General features: G+C 38.0%; 3 protein-coding genes, 1 non-coding gene and 1 pseudogene across 4 annotated transcripts; 3 read left to right on the top strand and 2 right to left on the bottom strand.

The window, feature by feature from the left end:
• Positions 1-625: 625 nt before the first annotated feature.
• Positions 626-1,594, bottom strand: LOC113357776. Its single transcript, XM_026601232.1, has one exon. The coding sequence runs from the start codon at positions 1,592-1,594 to the stop codon at positions 626-628; it is 969 nt and encodes a 322-aa protein (XP_026457017.1).
• Positions 1,595-2,689: 1,095 nt separating this feature from the next.
• LOC113357768 (putative WEB family protein At1g65010, chloroplastic) lies at positions 2,690-3,802 on the top strand. The gene has a single exon (XM_026601224.1). It carries the CDS (start codon positions 2,690-2,692, stop codon positions 3,800-3,802), a length of 1,113 nt encoding a protein of 370 aa, XP_026457009.1.
• Positions 3,803-9,458: 5,656 nt separating this feature from the next.
• TRNAT-UGU lies at positions 9,459-9,530 on the top strand. The gene has a single exon. It is a non-coding gene; the product is annotated as a tRNA-Thr (tRNA).
• A 249-nt stretch (positions 9,531-9,779) lies between these two features.
• On the top strand, positions 9,780-10,653 carry LOC113311910 (annotated as a pseudogene).
• A 240-nt stretch (positions 10,654-10,893) lies between these two features.
• On the bottom strand, positions 10,894-12,106 carry LOC113335221 (aspartate-semialdehyde dehydrogenase-like). Its single transcript, XM_026581342.1, is given in 6 exon segments — positions 10,894-10,975; positions 11,069-11,136; positions 11,224-11,412; positions 11,516-11,611; positions 11,719-11,774; positions 11,776-12,106. Coding segments are annotated over 6 exon segments (822 nt in total).
• Positions 12,107-18,561: the final 6,455 nt, after the last annotated feature.

Below are 18,561 nucleotides of genomic sequence, written 5' to 3'. Positions count from 1 at the left end.
TCTTAGCAAAAAAAAAAAAAAAAGTTATTGTACTTTTCCATGGATCCTAATTGTGAATGGTTACAAATTAGTTCAAAATGTTTGTCCATACTAATTTTATTAATGATATATTGTACAATTTCGCATGCTATTAATATGAATGGTTCATCTCATCTCTTAGCATGTTTGAATCTCATTCTTTCATATGTTTCATAATTTTTGGTTCTGAAACAACCCTGGTGTCGTTCTACTTATGTTCACTATATATTGGTTAGACCTTTTCAGAGAACCCACGCAATTAATGAATAAAAAGGAAGGAAAATACCCGATAAGAATATAAGATGTTGGAGGAGACTAAGAGAGAGTTTCAAAATTTTCAAATCCATGCTTCCGGTAGAAATAAAAGCGTTTCGTGCCCATCAAAAGAAAGTGATACCAACCATTTATGTAACCAGTGGATGTTTTAGAAAAATATCATAGTTTATTTTAATCATATTGGAGACATAAACTCTAGTGTTATTAGGGTTGTTGTTGTTGTTTGTATTTCTGTTTCCAGTTGTGTATTTTACTTTGCAATTTATAAGGAAGAATTTCATCCGTAAGACATTTACAATTTTTGAAAGAATGTTAAACTACAAAAAAATCATCAAACCAGTGATGCAGGCTTCAATGGATCGTTCTTTTCCCTATCCGAATGAGCACAAGAACCTTCAAGGTGTTGACCAATGTTAGCTACGTCCTCATTGTGGTAAGATTTGCAAACGAAGTAAATGACCACTTGAATTACTAGAGTAAAATGAATCAAAACAATCGTCAAAAAATAACAAGCAATTCCGATCAATACTTTTCCTGCCACATTCGTCATCTTCTTATAAACCATGAGTAAAACAAAGGTGGAACCTAAACCTGCAAATACAGTTCCAAGCACCAGAAAAACTCCATAAGAAACCACTGTCTTTCCCCAAATCAGTTTCATACTTTTCATCAAGGCTTTTCTGCCATAATCCATTTCCAATACGGAAATCACCGTACCGATGCTCCAAACAAGGATCAAGTAAACTAATCCAGCAAAGAACGGTACGGATATAAAACTAATAACTAACAAGTTTTTCACCCTTGGAATGTAGACTTCAAATCCATTCTGGCTAATGAAAAACCAAAAATACAATAAAGCCACCACCGTGGTGTACACAAGCACGACCACAAACCACCACAAAAAGGTGATCATAAGTCTTCCCCAGACTTTAGGGAACACACCAATAGCTTTCTTGAAGGTGATATCTTTAGTCGTATAGAAACAGGCGACAACGTAGGCCACAGATGAAGTTGAAAAGATCGATAAACCGAGAACAAATACCATGTAAACGAATCTATTGATGATAGAACAAACCATCCATATGGTTTTGTCATCGTCTCTAAAGTAAGTCTTCTTACGAATGAAGTTTGAAATCGGAATTTCAGACAAGGAAAGAATAGTTAGAGGAAGAAGTATAGCTAGAGTGATTTGTGACAGGGTCTTGTTCCATGAGACTGTTATCCTGTAAGCTTCCTTGTATATACCGAAAAATTCCATGGACTTATCCACTTCAACACCAACTACTTGTTCCCTGTTCATGGCTATGTAATTTCTTGCTTGCCAGAGACAGAGAGATTGAAATGAACAAAAGAAAAGCACAAGCGGTGAGAAATAGATGAAAATATACACTGACTGAAATGGAGAGACTATATATACAAAATGAGGAGTTTACTTGGACTTTGAACTGTCAATTGGCCCCGCCATTCCCCAGTTAGCAGCGGCCGCCTCCTCCTGGACCGCACTGGAAAACGTAATGTTTTAATTAAGAAAGTTCAACTATAACAAGATTTCGTTTTCCAATTGTACACATGGTTAAGATTAATGACTAGACCTGGTCTGTATTGGAATCATTAGAAGAATCCTAACACATATGGTTTAATAATCTAGTAAAACCTTTGACTAAATACTGAATTTAGACGTAACCGAAGGGTTTTCGTGCTAATGTCAAAGTAGGTCGGAACTCGGGCAAATGCAAGGTTACCTGCTCAAATAAATAATTATTTTTTATTTTGTTTCTTTTTTATGATACGGCACAGCAGTGCCATTTCACTATTCTACTTAAAAAATTGGAGGCCTAACAGGTCAAACATTTTATAAACGAAGAAGACTTGGTCAATCCAGCAACTCCACTTGTTTTCTGGAAAGTCCGCCAAACCAACAACTACCAACAAAATTCTGTATCTCTCTCTTCCTGAAATTTCCATCTCCCAATATTTTATTTTCTGATTATCAATAGTAAGCAGAAGAATTAACCACTAAACAATCTCTCCAAATATGGTTATCATCATCTAATCCAAGGTACTAATTTCATTGACTCTCCACTTTCTCAGCTCTAAATTTAGCTTTTCTTTATTCAAAAATTTAGATTTCTTAAACCAAAACAAAATTATCCACAATTTAGTTTCTTGTTGTTTTTGTAACCTCATCTCTAATTCTCTGCATTTGAAGGTCTTTTCAATCAATTTCTCTTGAATATTTTGTTGAAATTTTTATGAAGTACATGTAGATCAAGAACTTGCATCATCTAAGGCAGACAGATTGGAGGAAGAACTGGATAAGTTACGTCAGGAAAAAACTAGGCTCCGAAGTGAGTTGAAGTTAGCTACTGAAGCAGAAGAGAAAAGCAGGACGGCGATGGATGAACTTGCATTAGTTGTGATTGAAGTTTCAAAAGAAAACAATGAAACTAAGGAGAAGCTCAGCTCTACCCAATCCGAGCTCAAAGATGCAAGAGAAGAAGTCGAAGGATTAAAGAAGGCGTTGAAGAATACTGAGGATATGTTTCAAGGGATGTTGGATGAAGTCAAGAAAGAAAGAGACAGGCTTAAAGATGAAGCTGAAAGGCTGAAAATTGAAGCTGACGAATCGATATCGTCTTCCAATGAAAGAGAACTTGGGTTTGTCAACTGCATCAAGAGGGCTGAAGAAGAGAGTAATGCCTTAAAAAGAGAGAAAATTAAACTGGAAGAATCAGCGAAATCCGCGGAAAGTATAGCACTGAAAACAAGGGATGAGAATTGCAAGCTAAGGGACATACTGAAGCAAGCCATAAATGAGTCGACAGTTGCAAAGGAAGGTGCAGAGATTGCTCGAGCCGAAAACACCAATTTAAAAGACGAACTATTGGAGAAAGATTATATCTTGCAGAGTCTTGCTAAAGAAAACGAGGCCCTTAGAATCAAGGAAGCTGCAGCACATGAGAATATCAGGGAGTTGAAGAGGTTGTTAAACTCTTCTGCATCATCGACAATGGAAACGAAGACGACGGAGGAGAAACAACATCTTGGAGAAGTACTGAAAGAAGTACAAAACTCAAACTCTGTCCTTAAGGAACATTCATATAGTAAGAAACTAACTGAAGTTCTTTCTGTGAAACTAGAGGAAGTGAAAGCCCCACATAGCAACTACCACAAGACCACCATGGATGTAGAAGAGGACCCTGAAAAGGAAGAAATGCTCAAAGGTTCGATATTCGACGTGGCGGATTCACCAGTTGCACCACCAAACCATAACCACCACCATAAAACGCCACCTTCGAAAACACCACCTTCGAGAACACCGTCCTCGACTTTTGTGGATGACGGAGAAATGTTAACCCTGGAAGATTTAGAGAATCTAGATGGGAGTCAACTCGATGATATGGACGGCGATAGGAGCTCACAGAGAAAGAAGAAAGCGCTGTTACGGCGATTTGGTGATCTTATTAGGAAAACTAGCTTCCACAGGAGGGAACCATCCATTGGTTAAGTGCGTGTAAGTTTAGCTAGCTAGCTCTCTCTTTTATGGCATATACCTTTAATATATCCCAACCCATTACAGGGGGATTGTATAGCTTTTGTTTGCCTGAATTCTGGAGATTGAAACTTATACGTATAGTTTGTACATTTCATTATGTAATCGAGTGAAAATTATATGAATATGTAGTCTAAGCATTGCCTAACTGTTGGGGCAATGCGGAAATGTGATGGTTTATGGAAATGATTTTGGAAGGGAGGTTGGTTAATTGAAAGTGAGGCTTTGATTAATTTTGGAAATGAAAATGTATACACGGGAATTTAGTGTAGCTCTTTGGCTCACTATGTTTACAATATAGCAGTCACTTGAGTTGCTTACTGACTAGCTCTCACTCTAACTTCAGTCACTTGAGTTTTGGATGCTTTACAAAATGACCCAGGCTTGCCTATTTATAGGCATTGTACACCGACCACTAAGAATCATCTAGACACAGAAAAAACTAGAGCTAAGTGACCGACCAAGGGGAGAAAATTCTAGAGACTGAATTCTCTGGATAACACGTGAGTGAAAAAGGCCTTGAAGACTCTAGAGCCTGAATACTATAGACTTTACTGGGCTTTGCTTAGTGTAGATGATATGTCTTCTTTGACCGTCCAAGTATCTAGATTATTCTAGATTAAATCACAAATTAACTATTAGTTTTAACACCCCCTTTTAATTTGTGATGTTGAGACGGTCTCTAAAATGATTGAACTTATCTACCGTGACTGCTTTTGTGAATATGTCAGCATTCTGTTCTTGTGTCGGACAGAATTGGAGTTCGATTTCTTTATTTTCCACTAATTCTCTGATGAAGTGGTGTCGTAGCTCTATGTGCTTCGTCTTTCCGTGGAAGACTGGATTTTTTGTCATTGCAATTGTAGACATGTTGTCACAGTAGATAGTTGTCGGCTGCTTTTGCCTTTGTTGTATGTCAGTCATTATTCTTCTCAACCATACTGCTTCACATGCTTCACTTGTTGATGTTATGTACTCTGCTTCGGCTGACGATAGTGCCACCGTACTTTTTTTTTTAGAACTCCAAGAGATAACTTTTGTTCCCATACAAAAAACATAGCCTGATGTGCTCTTTCGGTCTTCAATAGAACCTTCCCAATCGATATCTGTGAAGCCAATTAAATCATTATCTTTTTCTCTTGTATACTTGATGCCAAAATCCTTCGTTCCCTTGATATACCGAAGAATTCTCTTTGTGGCGGCATAGTGTAATTTGCTTGGCTCGCTCATAAACCGAGAAACAATGCTGGTTGCATTGACGATGTCTGGCCTTGTATTTGTTAAGTAGATCAGTGAGCCGACTAGACTTCTGAATAAGGTTGGATCAACTTTTGTCGCTCCATCATTTTTTACCAATTTCTCATTGGTACCCATTGGAGTTGCAATTGGTTTGCAATCCATCATGTTGAACCTTTTCAGTAAGTCTTCTGCATATTTTTCTTGGGAAATGAATATTCCTTCTGGAGATTGTTTTACTTGAATACCAAGAAAATATCGCATAAGTCCTAAGTCTGTCATCTCATATTCTTTCATCTCCTTCTTAAATTTTTCTGTCATCTCTTGTTTTGTACTGACATAAATTAAATCATCAACATAGAGACAGACAATTAGGAAGTACGTACCTTGTTTTCTGATGTAGAGTGATGGCTCACTTGGACTTTTCTCAAATCCATTATCTCGAAAATACTTGTCGATTTTGCTGTTCCATGCACGCGGTGCTTGCTTAACACCGTATAGTGCTTTGCGGAGACGATATACCATTTTTTCTTTTCCTTCTCGGATATATCCTTGAGGTTGTTCAACGTACACCTCTTCTTCAAGTTCTCCGTTTAGGAACGCCGACTTCACGTCTAATTGGTAGACTTTCATTTTGAGTTGAGCTGCCAAAGCTAACACCATCCGGATTGTTTCCATGCGAGCGACTGGGGCAAATGTCTCGTTGTAGTCAATTCCTGGTTGCTGAGAATATCCTTTTGCAACTAGCCTTGCTTTGTGCTTTTGAATTGACCCATCTTCATTATATATTGTCTTGTAGACCCATTTCAGACCAATTATTTCTTTGTCAATTGGCTGATTAACGAGCTCCCATGTCTTATTTTTCTCGATTACTCGCATTTCTTTGTCCATGGCTTTTCTCCATTTTTCTTCTTTTGCCGCTTCCTCATATTTTTGAGGTTCTAGTGCTATAAAAGCACAATTAGATACATTATAAATATCTCTTAGGGAACGCACCTTTCTAGATGGGGCACTTGATTCAGATGAACTTGGACTTTGTTGTGTTGGACTAGGAGATCTCGGGCTTGCTGGTGGAGTGTTTTCTTCTTGGTGTGACAGATCTGGCTCTTCTTCGATGAGTAGTGGAGACTCGTGGTTATCTGTTTCATCATTCCAATCCCAAGCTTTGAATTCATCAAAGATTACATCTCTTGATATTACCAGTTCCTTTGTATATGGCTTTAGAAGTCTATAGGCTTTAGACTCCTCGCTATATCCGATGAATATTAGCTTTTCTCCTTTTTCATCAAACTTTTCTCTGTGTTAAGATGGAATATGTGAATATGCAACGAAACCAAAAATTCTGAAAGAAGTTACCTCGGGCATTTTCTTATGCCACGCCTCGTATGGAGTTTTGTTGTGAACACTTTTTTGGATTTTTTTTTTTTTTTTTTTTTTTTTTTTTTTTTTTTTTTTTTTTTTTTTTTTTTTTTTTTTTTTGGTTTTTTTTTTTTTTTTTTTTATTTTTTTTTTTTTTGGTGGAGAGCGATTAAGGATGTAGACTGCTGTTGACTGCTTCCGCCCAGTAGGTGTTGGGTAGCTTCCTTGCTTTTAGCATACTGCGAGCCATTTCCACGATCGTACGATTTTTTCCTTTCCGCGACACCGTTTTTGTTGTGGAGTGTATCGGACTGAGCTCCTTTTAATACCGTTTTCTTTGCAGTAGTTGATAAACTCATTTGAGGTAAATTCTCCACCACGGTCTGTACGGAAAACTTTAGTTGGTGACCACTTTGCTTCTCTGCCAGCCTTGAACTCTAGGAATTTAGGGAATGCCTCGGACTTTTGCTCGAGAATATACACCCACATCATCCTGGTATAATCATCCACGAATAGGAGAAAATATCTTCTGTTGTTGAGTGAAGTTGTTCTTGTCGGACCGCAGATATCGGCGCGCACCAATTCGAGGGGCCTTCTTGCTCTCCACGATTTGTTTTTGAATGGAAGTCTATGGAACTTCCCAAGAATACAACCTTCACATATTTTATCTCCACCGTTGATATTAGGAAGACCAATTACCATGTTCTTTGATTTTAGAACCTTCAAGGATCGGTAGTTGAGATGTCCGTATCTCATACGCCATAGCTTGCATTCATCTATACGATTGGTACTCATTGCACAATTTTCAATTGATGGCATAGATAAAGGAAAGACAAAATTTCCTGACATTTTTACTTTTGCCACCAATTTTTTATTAATTTTATCAGAAATTGTGCATTCTCCGTCTTCGAAATGTAGTAAGTACCCTTTTCTTATAAGTTGTCCAACACTTAATAAATTTTGAGCTAGGCCAGGAACATAAAGAACATCAGATATGTATCGAGTTTTACCTGACCTTGTACGTACGGATATGACTCCTCTTCCTTCAACATTCTGGAACTTTCCATCTCCGATCTTGACCGGTGGAATCTCTTGCTCCTCCAATTTTACGAAATATTCTTTGTTTCCTGTCATATGGCTGCTGCATCCTCTGTCGACATACCATATACCTTGCGCTTCTTGTTGCGAGGTGCGGCAGGAATAAAATACTTGATTTTGAGAATCATTTTTCTCGAAATAGTTGGCTTCATTATTTTTAAGCCAACAATATTTTTCCATGTGATTTAAGTTATCACATTTGGTGCACTTGTACTTGCAATTTTCTTTTGCATGGCCAAACTTTTTGCAAACACTGCATCAGAGTTTTGAGGAGTAATTTTTTCCGTATCTTTGGTTGTTGTTTCTATACCTCCTTTTCCTCTTACACGTCCGCGGTAGAAATTTTTGGGCCCTTGATTTGATGTCGACCCTTTCTCGTGAGGTGATGTTGATGACGATCCCCCTCTAGAGCTTTCTTTTCTGGCTTCCGTATTTTTCTTTTCACTGAAATTTATTTTTGATTGAAACGCCTGCTCCAACGGTTGCTCCGCGAACCTATTTATCCTTTTCTCGTGCGCCTCGAGTGAACCCATTAATTCGTGTACCGAGAGAGTCGATAAATTTTTGGACTCTTCAATGGCAGCGACGATGTGGTCGAATTTGAACGGTAAGCTCCTTAAAATCTTTTCTACAACTCTTTTATTTTCTATGGTATCTCCATAACTACTAATTTGATTTACTATACCAGTAACTCTTGAAAAGAAATTCTGGATAGTTTCATTTTCTTTCATAAGTAGATTATCAAAATCTCGCCATAAGTTTTGTAGTTTAATGGAGATTACCTTTTCTGATCCTTGGAATGCTACTTTAAGAATATTCCAGGCCTCCTTCGAAGTTTTCGCCACCGAAATTCGAGGAAAAATAGTTTTGCTTACCCTTTGTTGTAGAAATAGTAGTGCTTTAACATCCTTCTTCTTGTTTTCCTTGTACTCCTTTTTCTCTGCATCCGTCCATGACGATAGAGCTTCTGCCGACTCGGGTACCTTATAACCATCTTCTACAAAATCCCATAAGTCTTGTGAAATGAATAATGTTTTCATTTGTAAACTCCAATAATCATAACTCTCACCATCAAAAATTGGAATTAGACTTTGGGCATAATTGAAACCTTGAATACTTTGGTTAATTGTCATGGATAGAGTTTTAGGATTACTGGGTTAAGTTTGCTCTGATACCAAATTTGTTGGCGCAATGCGGAAATGTGATGGTTTATGGAAATGATTTTGGAAGAGAGGTTGGTTAATTGAAAGTGAGGCTTTGATTAATTTTGGAAATGAAAATGTATACACGGGAATTTAGTGTAGCTCTTTGGCTCACTATGTTTACAATATAGCAGTCACTTGAATTGCTTACTGACTAGCTCTCACTCTAACTTCTTCTTCACTCACTTGAGTTTTGGATGCTTTACAAAATGACCCAGACTTGCCTATTTATAGGCTTTGTACACCGACCACTAAGAATCATCTAGACACAGAAAAAACTAGAGCTAAGTGACCGACCAAGGGGAGAAAATTCTAGAGACTGAATTCTCTGGATAACACGTGAGTGAAAAAGGCCTTGAAGACTCTAGAGCCTGAATACTCTAGACTTTACTGGGCTTTGCTTAGTGTAGATGATATGTCTTCTTTGACCGTCCAAGTATCTAGATTATTCTAGATTAAATCACAAATTAACTATTAGTTTTAACACTAACTACATGGCTGAATGCTGTTCATTTCATTGTTTATATTACCCGATTCCTTCATTGAAAAAACTATTGAACTGCAACATCCTGATGAAAAGTGGCTCTGGGTTATTGAACTTTCACCGTCATTTCACAAAACTTGAAACTTATTGGAGTTTCATCGAATTTGAACACATGAATTGCTCCAAATGTTGCACAACCATTCTCTAACCTCAGTACAACAAACGGACGAATGCCTTCATAGCTCAGTGGTAGAGCGCCAGTCTTGTAAGCTGGAGGTCCGTAGTCCGATCCTTCGTGGAGGCATAACTCTGCCTTAATTTTTGTTTTCCCCCCCTTCCCGCTGTGCTTTAATCTTTTGACTTGTGTTCTAAACTAATTTACATCATTTCAGACCCTGTAGACACGGTTTGTTGAGTTAATTTAGAGATTTTGTGGTCTTTAATTTACATCACTTCCTACTTTTGCTCCGAAGAATTCTTTACCACTTTCTCTCAGTTCTCAGTAAAATAATGCATTGTGCTTATACTTGTGGACATTTCAGTTGCTCAACAAAACGAATCAGAATTTAGAGCTTTTGCATCTGACAAACCAAAATTCACGAGTCAAAAACAATGGCGGAAGTTACTAAAGAGAAAATCTTAAGCCTAGCTCAGGTACCATCGAATCGATTCTCATTATTGTTAATGATTTACAGCATATTGTCTGACTCTTTTCTTTGCAAATGTTGTGGAAATGAAGCAATATGCATTGCCTGGGAATGAGGCCAAACCTGAAGTAGCAGAAGAATCAAGTGATCAAGAAGAAGTTGTTGCAGATGAAACACCAGAAATAAAGGTAACGCTGCGTCAGTGTTTATTAGTTAAGGTTCTGAATTCGGGATTCATATGTTGTCAAATCCCAGTTGACACCAAAAAATTGTTTATCAGCTTGAGACAGCACCTATAGATTTTCGGTTTCCGACTACAAATCAGTCAAGACATTGCTTCACCCGCTACATGGAACACCATAGGTAATAAAATCTCACTTTTCTGCCGTCCAAATTTTACTTTAACCCATTCCATTCAGATTCGGTTGTGCAAGTTTCTTCAGGTGCGTAGCAGCTATAGGGGAGTGAGCTTCTGAGTGTGAAAAATTCGCAAAATATTATCGATCACTTTGCCCTGGTGAATGGGTATGTTTCCAATTAGCTAAGGCCAGGGAGAACATAACTGTAAAAGAACTCACTCATAGTGATATAAACGTGAAAACTTGGTACATTTTTCAGTAGTATTTAGCTTAACTAGTAGCATTTACATGGATGCAGGTAGATAGATGGAATGAGCAAAGGGAGAATGGGACCTTTCCTGGTCCATTGTAGATTTTTTACTATGGAAATTTGTTCTTTGTTTTCCTGGTCCATTGTATTTCTGGTTGCCAAGGAAATCTGCAATCGAATTCCCAATGGTATCCTAAAATTAGTTGAATCAAAAGCAAAATTGAGTTTTCAGTACAGTTGAATCAAAAACAAAATTACATCTTCATTCTTAGATTGAACAGGACAACCCATGCTTAAAACCAACCTAACAAAAAAAAGGAGTGCAAAACTAGTATCTGATAATCAGAGACAAATTAGCCGGAGATCTGAAACTCTAAGTTATACCAAAACTTATGGCAATAAACTCTCAAATTACAGCAATAACTCTGCGATCTGTATTGCGTTAAGAGCCGCTCCCTTGCGAATTTGATCACCACAGACAAATATATCCAGCCTGTTTCAAATTTCAATTTTAGGATCAAACTGATATATTTGAAAAATCCATAATTAGTTATGTGATTGAGTTGAATATTTCTATTTATCTTACCCCTGATTTCCATCTTGGGACACGTCTTGACGTATTCTTCCAACTGCAACATCATCTTTGTTTGACACCTGAACATACAAAGACGTAACCCGTTTAAACTTTTTAACAAACAATAAACGAGAATCAAAGAGAGGTGAGAGTTGTGTGGTAGAAACCTCTAACGGATTAGGAAAGTGATTAGCGGATCGGTTATCAATAACAACAACACCAGCAGCTTTTTGGAGAATTTCTTTTGCCGTATCCTCATCAAGTGCGCTTTCGAATTGAAGATTCACACTTTCAGCATGTGCACGCATCACAGGAACTCGTATACAAGTTGCTGTCACCTTAACATTGTTATCATTCTGTACCAAAGGGAAAATACACACATTCACACACCACATATTCAATTGAAAAGGAAAATTTATATAATGTACCCGCAAGGAATGAGTATGTCATCTTACTTACCCATATTTTTCTAGTCTCCTTTACCAATTTCATTTCCTCTTCATTATACCCATTTGAGGTAATAGGTGCATTGTGTGAAAACAAATTAAAAGCATACTGCATCAATCAAAAGTGAATAATCAGAAGATACGTTCCTTCTCTAGAGGGAAGATAAAATCGCATGACCAAATTAAAGAGGAAGACAGAAGGAATGAAGGACAAACCTGCTGACTGAAAATTTTACAGGTAGGTTCTTTTCCTTCCAAGACCTAACGTTAAACACGACAATGCAATATCAACACCATCAAAGCTCTCATGAGTCAACTCTTCGATAACATAATCTTTCCCCTCAAATTCTTGGTGTTTTCCTGCAGATCTTTTACTAGCAAGCATTTTAATGCTTCTGTAAGGGAAGTCAAGATCTGAGAGTACACTCAAAAACTCTTGTCGAACAGCACCAGTAACACCCACAACAGCTATCGATGGGCCATCTGCCTTGAGTGTCATTCGTACAGTGGAGTTACATCTCCTTCTAATGTTTGCTGATTTGGGAGAAAAAGTGGCAATCCCAGCAAGAGGATTGTGATGGGGGTTTAGTGCCTGGGCCCTCATGTTAAACTATCACTTCCTACAAGAACGAAACTGATACAGTTTCAGCACCAATATCAATAGAATATGATTATAAAAATCATGAAATTATACTTTTTATTTCTCTTTAGTTGCCATATGCATCTAATACCTAACATTACTATGTCTATGTTTTCACAATGACAACCCGGGTAAAAAATTGCATGTACCATATATGGAATGAGTCAAACGTTCCATAGCCACCATAACTCCACCAGAATATACAACACAGATATATATACAATGTGAATTAACAAATGAAAACAACATTTGCATATAATAGCTGGCGAAGTAAAAGTGAAGCAGTGGAGGAGTACTAACGTACAAAATCAAATAACAAAACCAACACAATATAACCCTAAGTTGCTACATGAAGTTAAGTAAAGACAATCTGATAACGGGAGAGAGTAGAGAGTGGAGTTTCTAATAGACTGCAATAGTCAGACCTTAGCTAGCTCAAATTCCCAATGTTACATCACGCTCGCTCGACCATAGAACTAGAAGATCAAATGACGAACGATAAAGTAATAATGTGTAACTGGTGGCTAAACTATCAATTTCTGGTGGGCTATACATATTTTTCTGGATCTTTTTAATGGTCCAAAGGAGATTTGCCAGATTTTGGGGGTGGGCTACAGCCCTCCCTAGCCTCCCCCTCCCTCGGTCATTGTATAGGTGTAAACAGAAATGGGGACATTATTTAATCACCAGTGATGAATGCCCTACGAGGGCACAAGGATAAATAGAGAGGAGATGGTCCTTCGACTCTTTCCCCTCTCTCCCTATCAACCATGCCTAATGTTGTGGTTCTTAATGACCTGACCCATTTATTGATTTTCTTTTATCTCGGATCTTTGGATCCGGTTTGTCTCGGCAGAGGACCGGTACACTGGTACAACATTGTACCGGGGAAATTTCGGTTTCAAATACCGGTGCAATACCTTCCTCCTGGAAAATCAGTTGTTGGAAGCATATGGGTCTATAAAGTTAAGACCAAGTCAGATGGTGAGTTTGAACGATGTAAATCACGAGTTGTTGCGAAAGATTATACACAAGAGTATGGTGTTGACTATGAAGAAACCTTTGCACCAGTGGCCAGAATGGTTACAGTTCGTACATTACTTGTTGTTGTTGCAGCACGACAATGGGGGCTTCATCAAATGGACGTGAAAAAAGCGTTTCTTCATGGTGAGTTACAATAAGAGGTTTACATGCAACCTCTTCCTGGTTTGCCTCATGAACTTAATCAAGTATGCAGGCTTCGACGGGCATTATATGGACTCAAACAAGCACCGCGTGCTTGGTTTGAGAAGTTTAACAATGCAATTCTCCAGTATGGATTTACACAAAGCTTCTGTGATTCAGCTATGCTCGTCAGATCATCAGAAAAAGGAATTTTCATTATTCTCTTGTATGTTGACGACATGGTTATTACTGGCAGTGACCTACAAGGTATTACTGAACTCAAATCATATCTCAATGATTGTTTTAAGATGAAAGATCTTGGATCTTTAAGTTACTTTCTTGGCATTGAAGTTGGCATGTCACCCACTAGTTATTTCATATCACAAGTCAAATATGCATCTGAGATTCTACAGCGTGCAGCGCTATCTGACAATAAGGTAACTGACACACCTCTTGAATTGAATGTAAGATACAGTCCTACAGATGGGACTCTATTGTCTAATCCAACACTGTATCGTCAACTAGTAGGGAGTCTAAATTACTTGACCATTACGAGACCAGACATAAGTCATGCAGTTCACATAGTCAGTCAGTTTATGTCTGCTCCAAGACTTACTCATTATGCAGCTGTTCTCAGAATTCTAAGATATATCAAGGGGTCTCTTCATCAAGGTCTGTGTTTCTCATCAAAGTCTGATCTCACTCTTCAAGCTTACTCAGATTCTGATTGGGTTGGAGGTATTACGGATAGAAAATCTATTACAGGATACTGTGTGTTCTTGGGAGACTCGTTGATTTCATGGAGAAGTAAGAAACAAAGTGTGGCTTCTCGTTCAAGTGCTGAAGCAGAGTATAGAGCACTTTCTCACACCACATCTGAACTCATTTGGTTACGGTGGCTACTTCGTGATATGGGAGTTCTAATTTCTACTCCTACACCACTGTATTGTGATAACAAGGCTGCTATTCAAATTACACACAATGATGTCTTTCATGAGCGTACAAAACATATAGAGATAGATTGTCATTTTACTCGTCATCATTTCAAGAAAGGTACAATCACTCTTCCGCATGTTAAATCAGAATTTCATGTGGCTGATCTTTTCACCAAGACTCACTTTGCAGCTCGGCTTCGATTCTTAATTTCCAGACTCAAGATGTGTACTCCTCCACCTTGAGTCTGAGGGGGGTGTTAAGCTATGGTCAAGATATGATATATCTTGACATTATTGTGTTTGTTATTTGGTTGTAACTGCATATATATTCTTTCTGTAAATATCCTAGATATTGTTAGGTGTATCTTTTATTTGCCTTATCTAGTTGTTAGGTGTATCTTTTATTTTCCTTATGTAGTTGTGTAAACATGTATAAATCAGGCTTTTGCCTATCAATGAAGATACAGAGAATTATTCTCACAATTACATTAGAATCTCTATGCTCAGGTTTATCAGCATGAACTCGTTAAGAGGTGGGAAATTTATAAAGTGTCGGTGAATAAGCTTATGCCATATTTCATTTACCTTGATCACTATTGTGTTCCCCGACACAGGCTTCCAACGGTAAAAGGTGTTGTGATTAATTGCTTCCGTAAGATTATCGGTGAAGAGGTGATGAAAAATCGAGTTAAAGATGATGTTATCTCGTTGATTAATCAAGAACGGGAAGGAGTAGAAATCGATCGGACTTTGATCAAGAATGTTTTACAGATTTTTGTTGAACTTGGAAACATACATAATAATAAGAAGGAAGATAATTTTCGTTTTACATATTATGTCAGTAATTTTGAAACGGCATTCTTGAATAATACCGCGGATTATTATACCAGGAAAGCTTCAAATTGGAGTAAAGAAGAATTTGTGGTGAAGGCCGAGGAATCTTTGCAGAAGGAGAAAGAAAGAGCGTCTTGCTATTTGGATTCAAGCACAGAGGAGAAGTTGTTGAAAATAGTTCAACAAGTGCTTTATGCTCTGCTCGAACAAACCTTGAAAAGTAACACTCTTGATGCCATGCAATACTAAATTTACAAATTAAAAGGATGATCTCTAGACTCTAGAGGATGTGACGCTATATATTTTGCTCAGTTCAAAATTAGCATCTTTTTAAGGTTTTCTAAATTTACTAGTTGACTTGTCAGCTGCACTTTAATAGTGATTCTTAATTTTTCTGATTGGAGATTTGCTTACTATTACAATAATAGCCATAACTGTTGTGTAATCAAGGTAGTCTATGATCATCATTATATGGGATTTCCCCATTTCTTGGACCCATTAAGTTTGGCACTGAGTAGAGGTTGTTAGAAGCGATGTCAGGGCCCTCTGTTAAGGTTCAAAATTTACGTGGTGCAAAATTTACTTTACAGAAAACATGCTCGAATCCAATACGCTCATATTTAGCACACACAGCCAGCCGTATCTGTTTGAGAAAATCCAAGGAGTAGACCTGTAAGACAGTAAGAGCACTTCCTATGGGAATGAACAAACTCAAACATTTGTTGACCCACGTGATGAACAAACTGAATTCTCCACTATGAAAAACAAAGCAAAATGAACAAATTGGGCTCCACTAGTGATTTATTAATATAGACTAATAAGAGTTGGGTCCCACTAGTGATTTTATTTATATAAATTATTAAGAATTGGGTCCCACGAAATAAATATTTAACTAATAAAAATAAATATTAAAAAATAAACCCTAAATATATTAAACTGGTTTTGGAGAGAGAAAGCACTCGCGTTTCATCTTGCAGTGTGGGCGTCATCGCTGTTGACGCCAGCGTTATTAGGGTTAGCGCGCGCCATTACAATGGACACTATGTTGTTGCGACTCGATGTTCAAATGAACATATCTGTTCATTTGAACATCCATTTTCTTTATTTGTTCATTCCATAATGGGAACAAAATGAACAAACTCTGAGTTTGTTCATCCCATAAGAATGCTCTAAGTTGACACTTGGTTTACATCATGTAATAACTCTAACGACGCTAGCATTTGAGGGATTTCTATCACGTGCTTTCCTTTATTGTCGAAGTCAGTTTTGGGAGTCACAGCTGCTGTACCAAAAAAAAAAAGAATTCCATTCCAAATAAAACTTCCCGTCTCTCTATAAATACAAACTACATGGCCTAAAGTTTTTCACTTTCTTTTTTTTTCTTATTTTCTTTGTCTTTGGTCGTCTTCTTGAACTAGGGTTTGGACTTGTTTGAGCACAATGAACAAGGAACCCATAGAGTGGGAAAAAAGTTGGGAAATCATACAAAACGGGATTACGAAGCTGATTAACATTCTGGAACGTGTCCCTGATGAATCTCCGATAGATGTCGAGGAAGGTTGAGAAATCATTGAGTATGAGTTTACACAAAAAGTTAATATTCATGAAAGTGTCCCTGATGAATCGTCATTAAATATGACGTTCTATATGGAACTGTACAGCACAATTTTCTCCCATGTGCACACAGAAGCCTCCTCATGCTTATTCTCAACAGCTTTAGGAAAGATATGGAAGTGTTTATAACGATTACTTGCAGTCAATAGTTTTACCAGCTTTTCAAGAGAAGTATGATGATGATGTATCTATGTTGCAAGAACTCGATAAGAGGTGGGAAAATCACAAAGTTATGGTAAAACACCTTTCGCTATGTTTCTTTTATCTCGAAAGTTATTATATTCCTCGAAGAGAACTTCCAACTCTAGAAGGTGTTGGGTTTAATTGCTTCCGTAAAATTATCGGTGAGGAGATGATGAAAGTTCGAGTAAAGGATGCTGTTATCCGATTGATTAATCGAGAACGCGAAGGTGAAGAAATCGATCAAGCTCTGATCAAGAATGTTTTACAGATTTTTGTTGAACTTGGAAATACACATAATAAGGAAGATGTTCAACCTAAAGCCCCGGCACCTCCCCAAGCTTGAGATCCACTTCCCAAAGCAACTTTCGTCGCCCCCATATCCCGCAATTCTCCTGCATACAGCCCCACTTCTCCAGGCCATAGCCCTACATCACCATCTTATGTTCCAATGGCGCAATCCTACTGCTCCAGGTTTCCAATATATAGCCCTAGCACACCATCTTATGACCAGCTGCGGGATCATACGCCCCTATCTCTCCAGGCTATAACCCTGCCTCACAATCTTATAACCAAAATTCGCCATCTTACAGCCCCACTGCTCCAAGCTATAGCCCTACCGAAACCTCTTATACTGCGCCATTTTACAGCTCCACTTCTCCAAGATATAGCCCTACCGCAACCTCTTATAGGGCGCCATCTTACATCCCCACTACTCCAAGCTATAGCCCTACTGCACCATCTTATAACCCAACAGTGCCTTCCTGCGGCCCCATCGCTCCAGACTATAGCCGTACCTCACAATTTTATAACCCAAATGCGCCATCCTAGAGCCCCACCTTGCGGTCATACAGCACTACATCTCCTGCCAACAAATCGAAGTCTCCTGATTACAGTCCGGCATCTCCTCCGAGCGACAGTACTCCAAAATCTCTTCCAAGCGACAGTCCCACATCTCCGAAGAAGGAAAAGTACAATCCACTGGCATACTATATCAATGATTTTGAAACGGCATTTTTGAATGATACTGCAGATTATTAGACCAGGAAAGCTTCAAATTGGACTAAAGAAGAATTTGCAGTGAAGGCCGAGGAATGTTTGCAAAAGGAGAAAGACATGGCCTCTCTCTATCTGCACCCCAGTACTGAGGAAAAGCTGTTGAAAACCGTTCGAGATGTGCTTAATGCTGTGCTCAAGAAAATGCTCGAAAAGAATGAGTCTTGATGCCATGCCCTGCTAAGAGAGACAAATCAAAAGGATGATATTTGGAGGCTGTGACTCCTCTTTATTTTATTTTATATGCTCAAATACTACCATTTCTATCATCGGAATAATAGTGATTCTCTTTTTTCCGAATCATAGAGATTTATTTAAAGCATTCATCTAGCTGCTTCAAACTCTCTGTGTCATCCAAGGTGGATTACTAGCCTTTTATGAACATTGATTAATTAGTATAATAATGCTTTGATCAAAAAGTTAGCATGGAGAATTTATGGGTGAAAATCCTGAAAGCATACTACTTCCACTTGGTGAATTTCTTCACATTTCGGAAAAACACAATAACTGGCTGTTGGATATCAAGAGAAGCTTGTTGTTTAGCATGTTTATCTCTGTATACAACTGTTTCTTCTTTTGATTTCTCGGTGAGCTATAGTGTTTGGTCCTTTGGACGAACATTTGCAGCAACGAAAC

The sequence above is a fragment of the Papaver somniferum genome, chromosome 1, assembly GCF_003573695.1.
Source record: "Papaver somniferum cultivar HN1 chromosome 1, ASM357369v1, whole genome shotgun sequence".
Lineage (NCBI taxonomy): Eukaryota > Viridiplantae > Streptophyta > Magnoliopsida > Ranunculales > Papaveraceae > Papaver > Papaver somniferum.
This window is presented reverse-complemented; position numbering and strand designations above follow the sequence as displayed.

Bases quoted from the DNA above. Each gene is read 5' to 3' on its own strand.
- LOC113357776 (XM_026601232.1), bottom strand. From the start codon at position 1,594: ATGAACAGGGAACAAGTAGTTGGTGTTGAAGTGGATAAGTCCATGGAA.
- LOC113357768 (XM_026601224.1), top strand. From the start codon at position 2,690: ATGGATGAACTTGCATTAGTTGTGATTGAAGTTTCAAAAGAAAACAAT.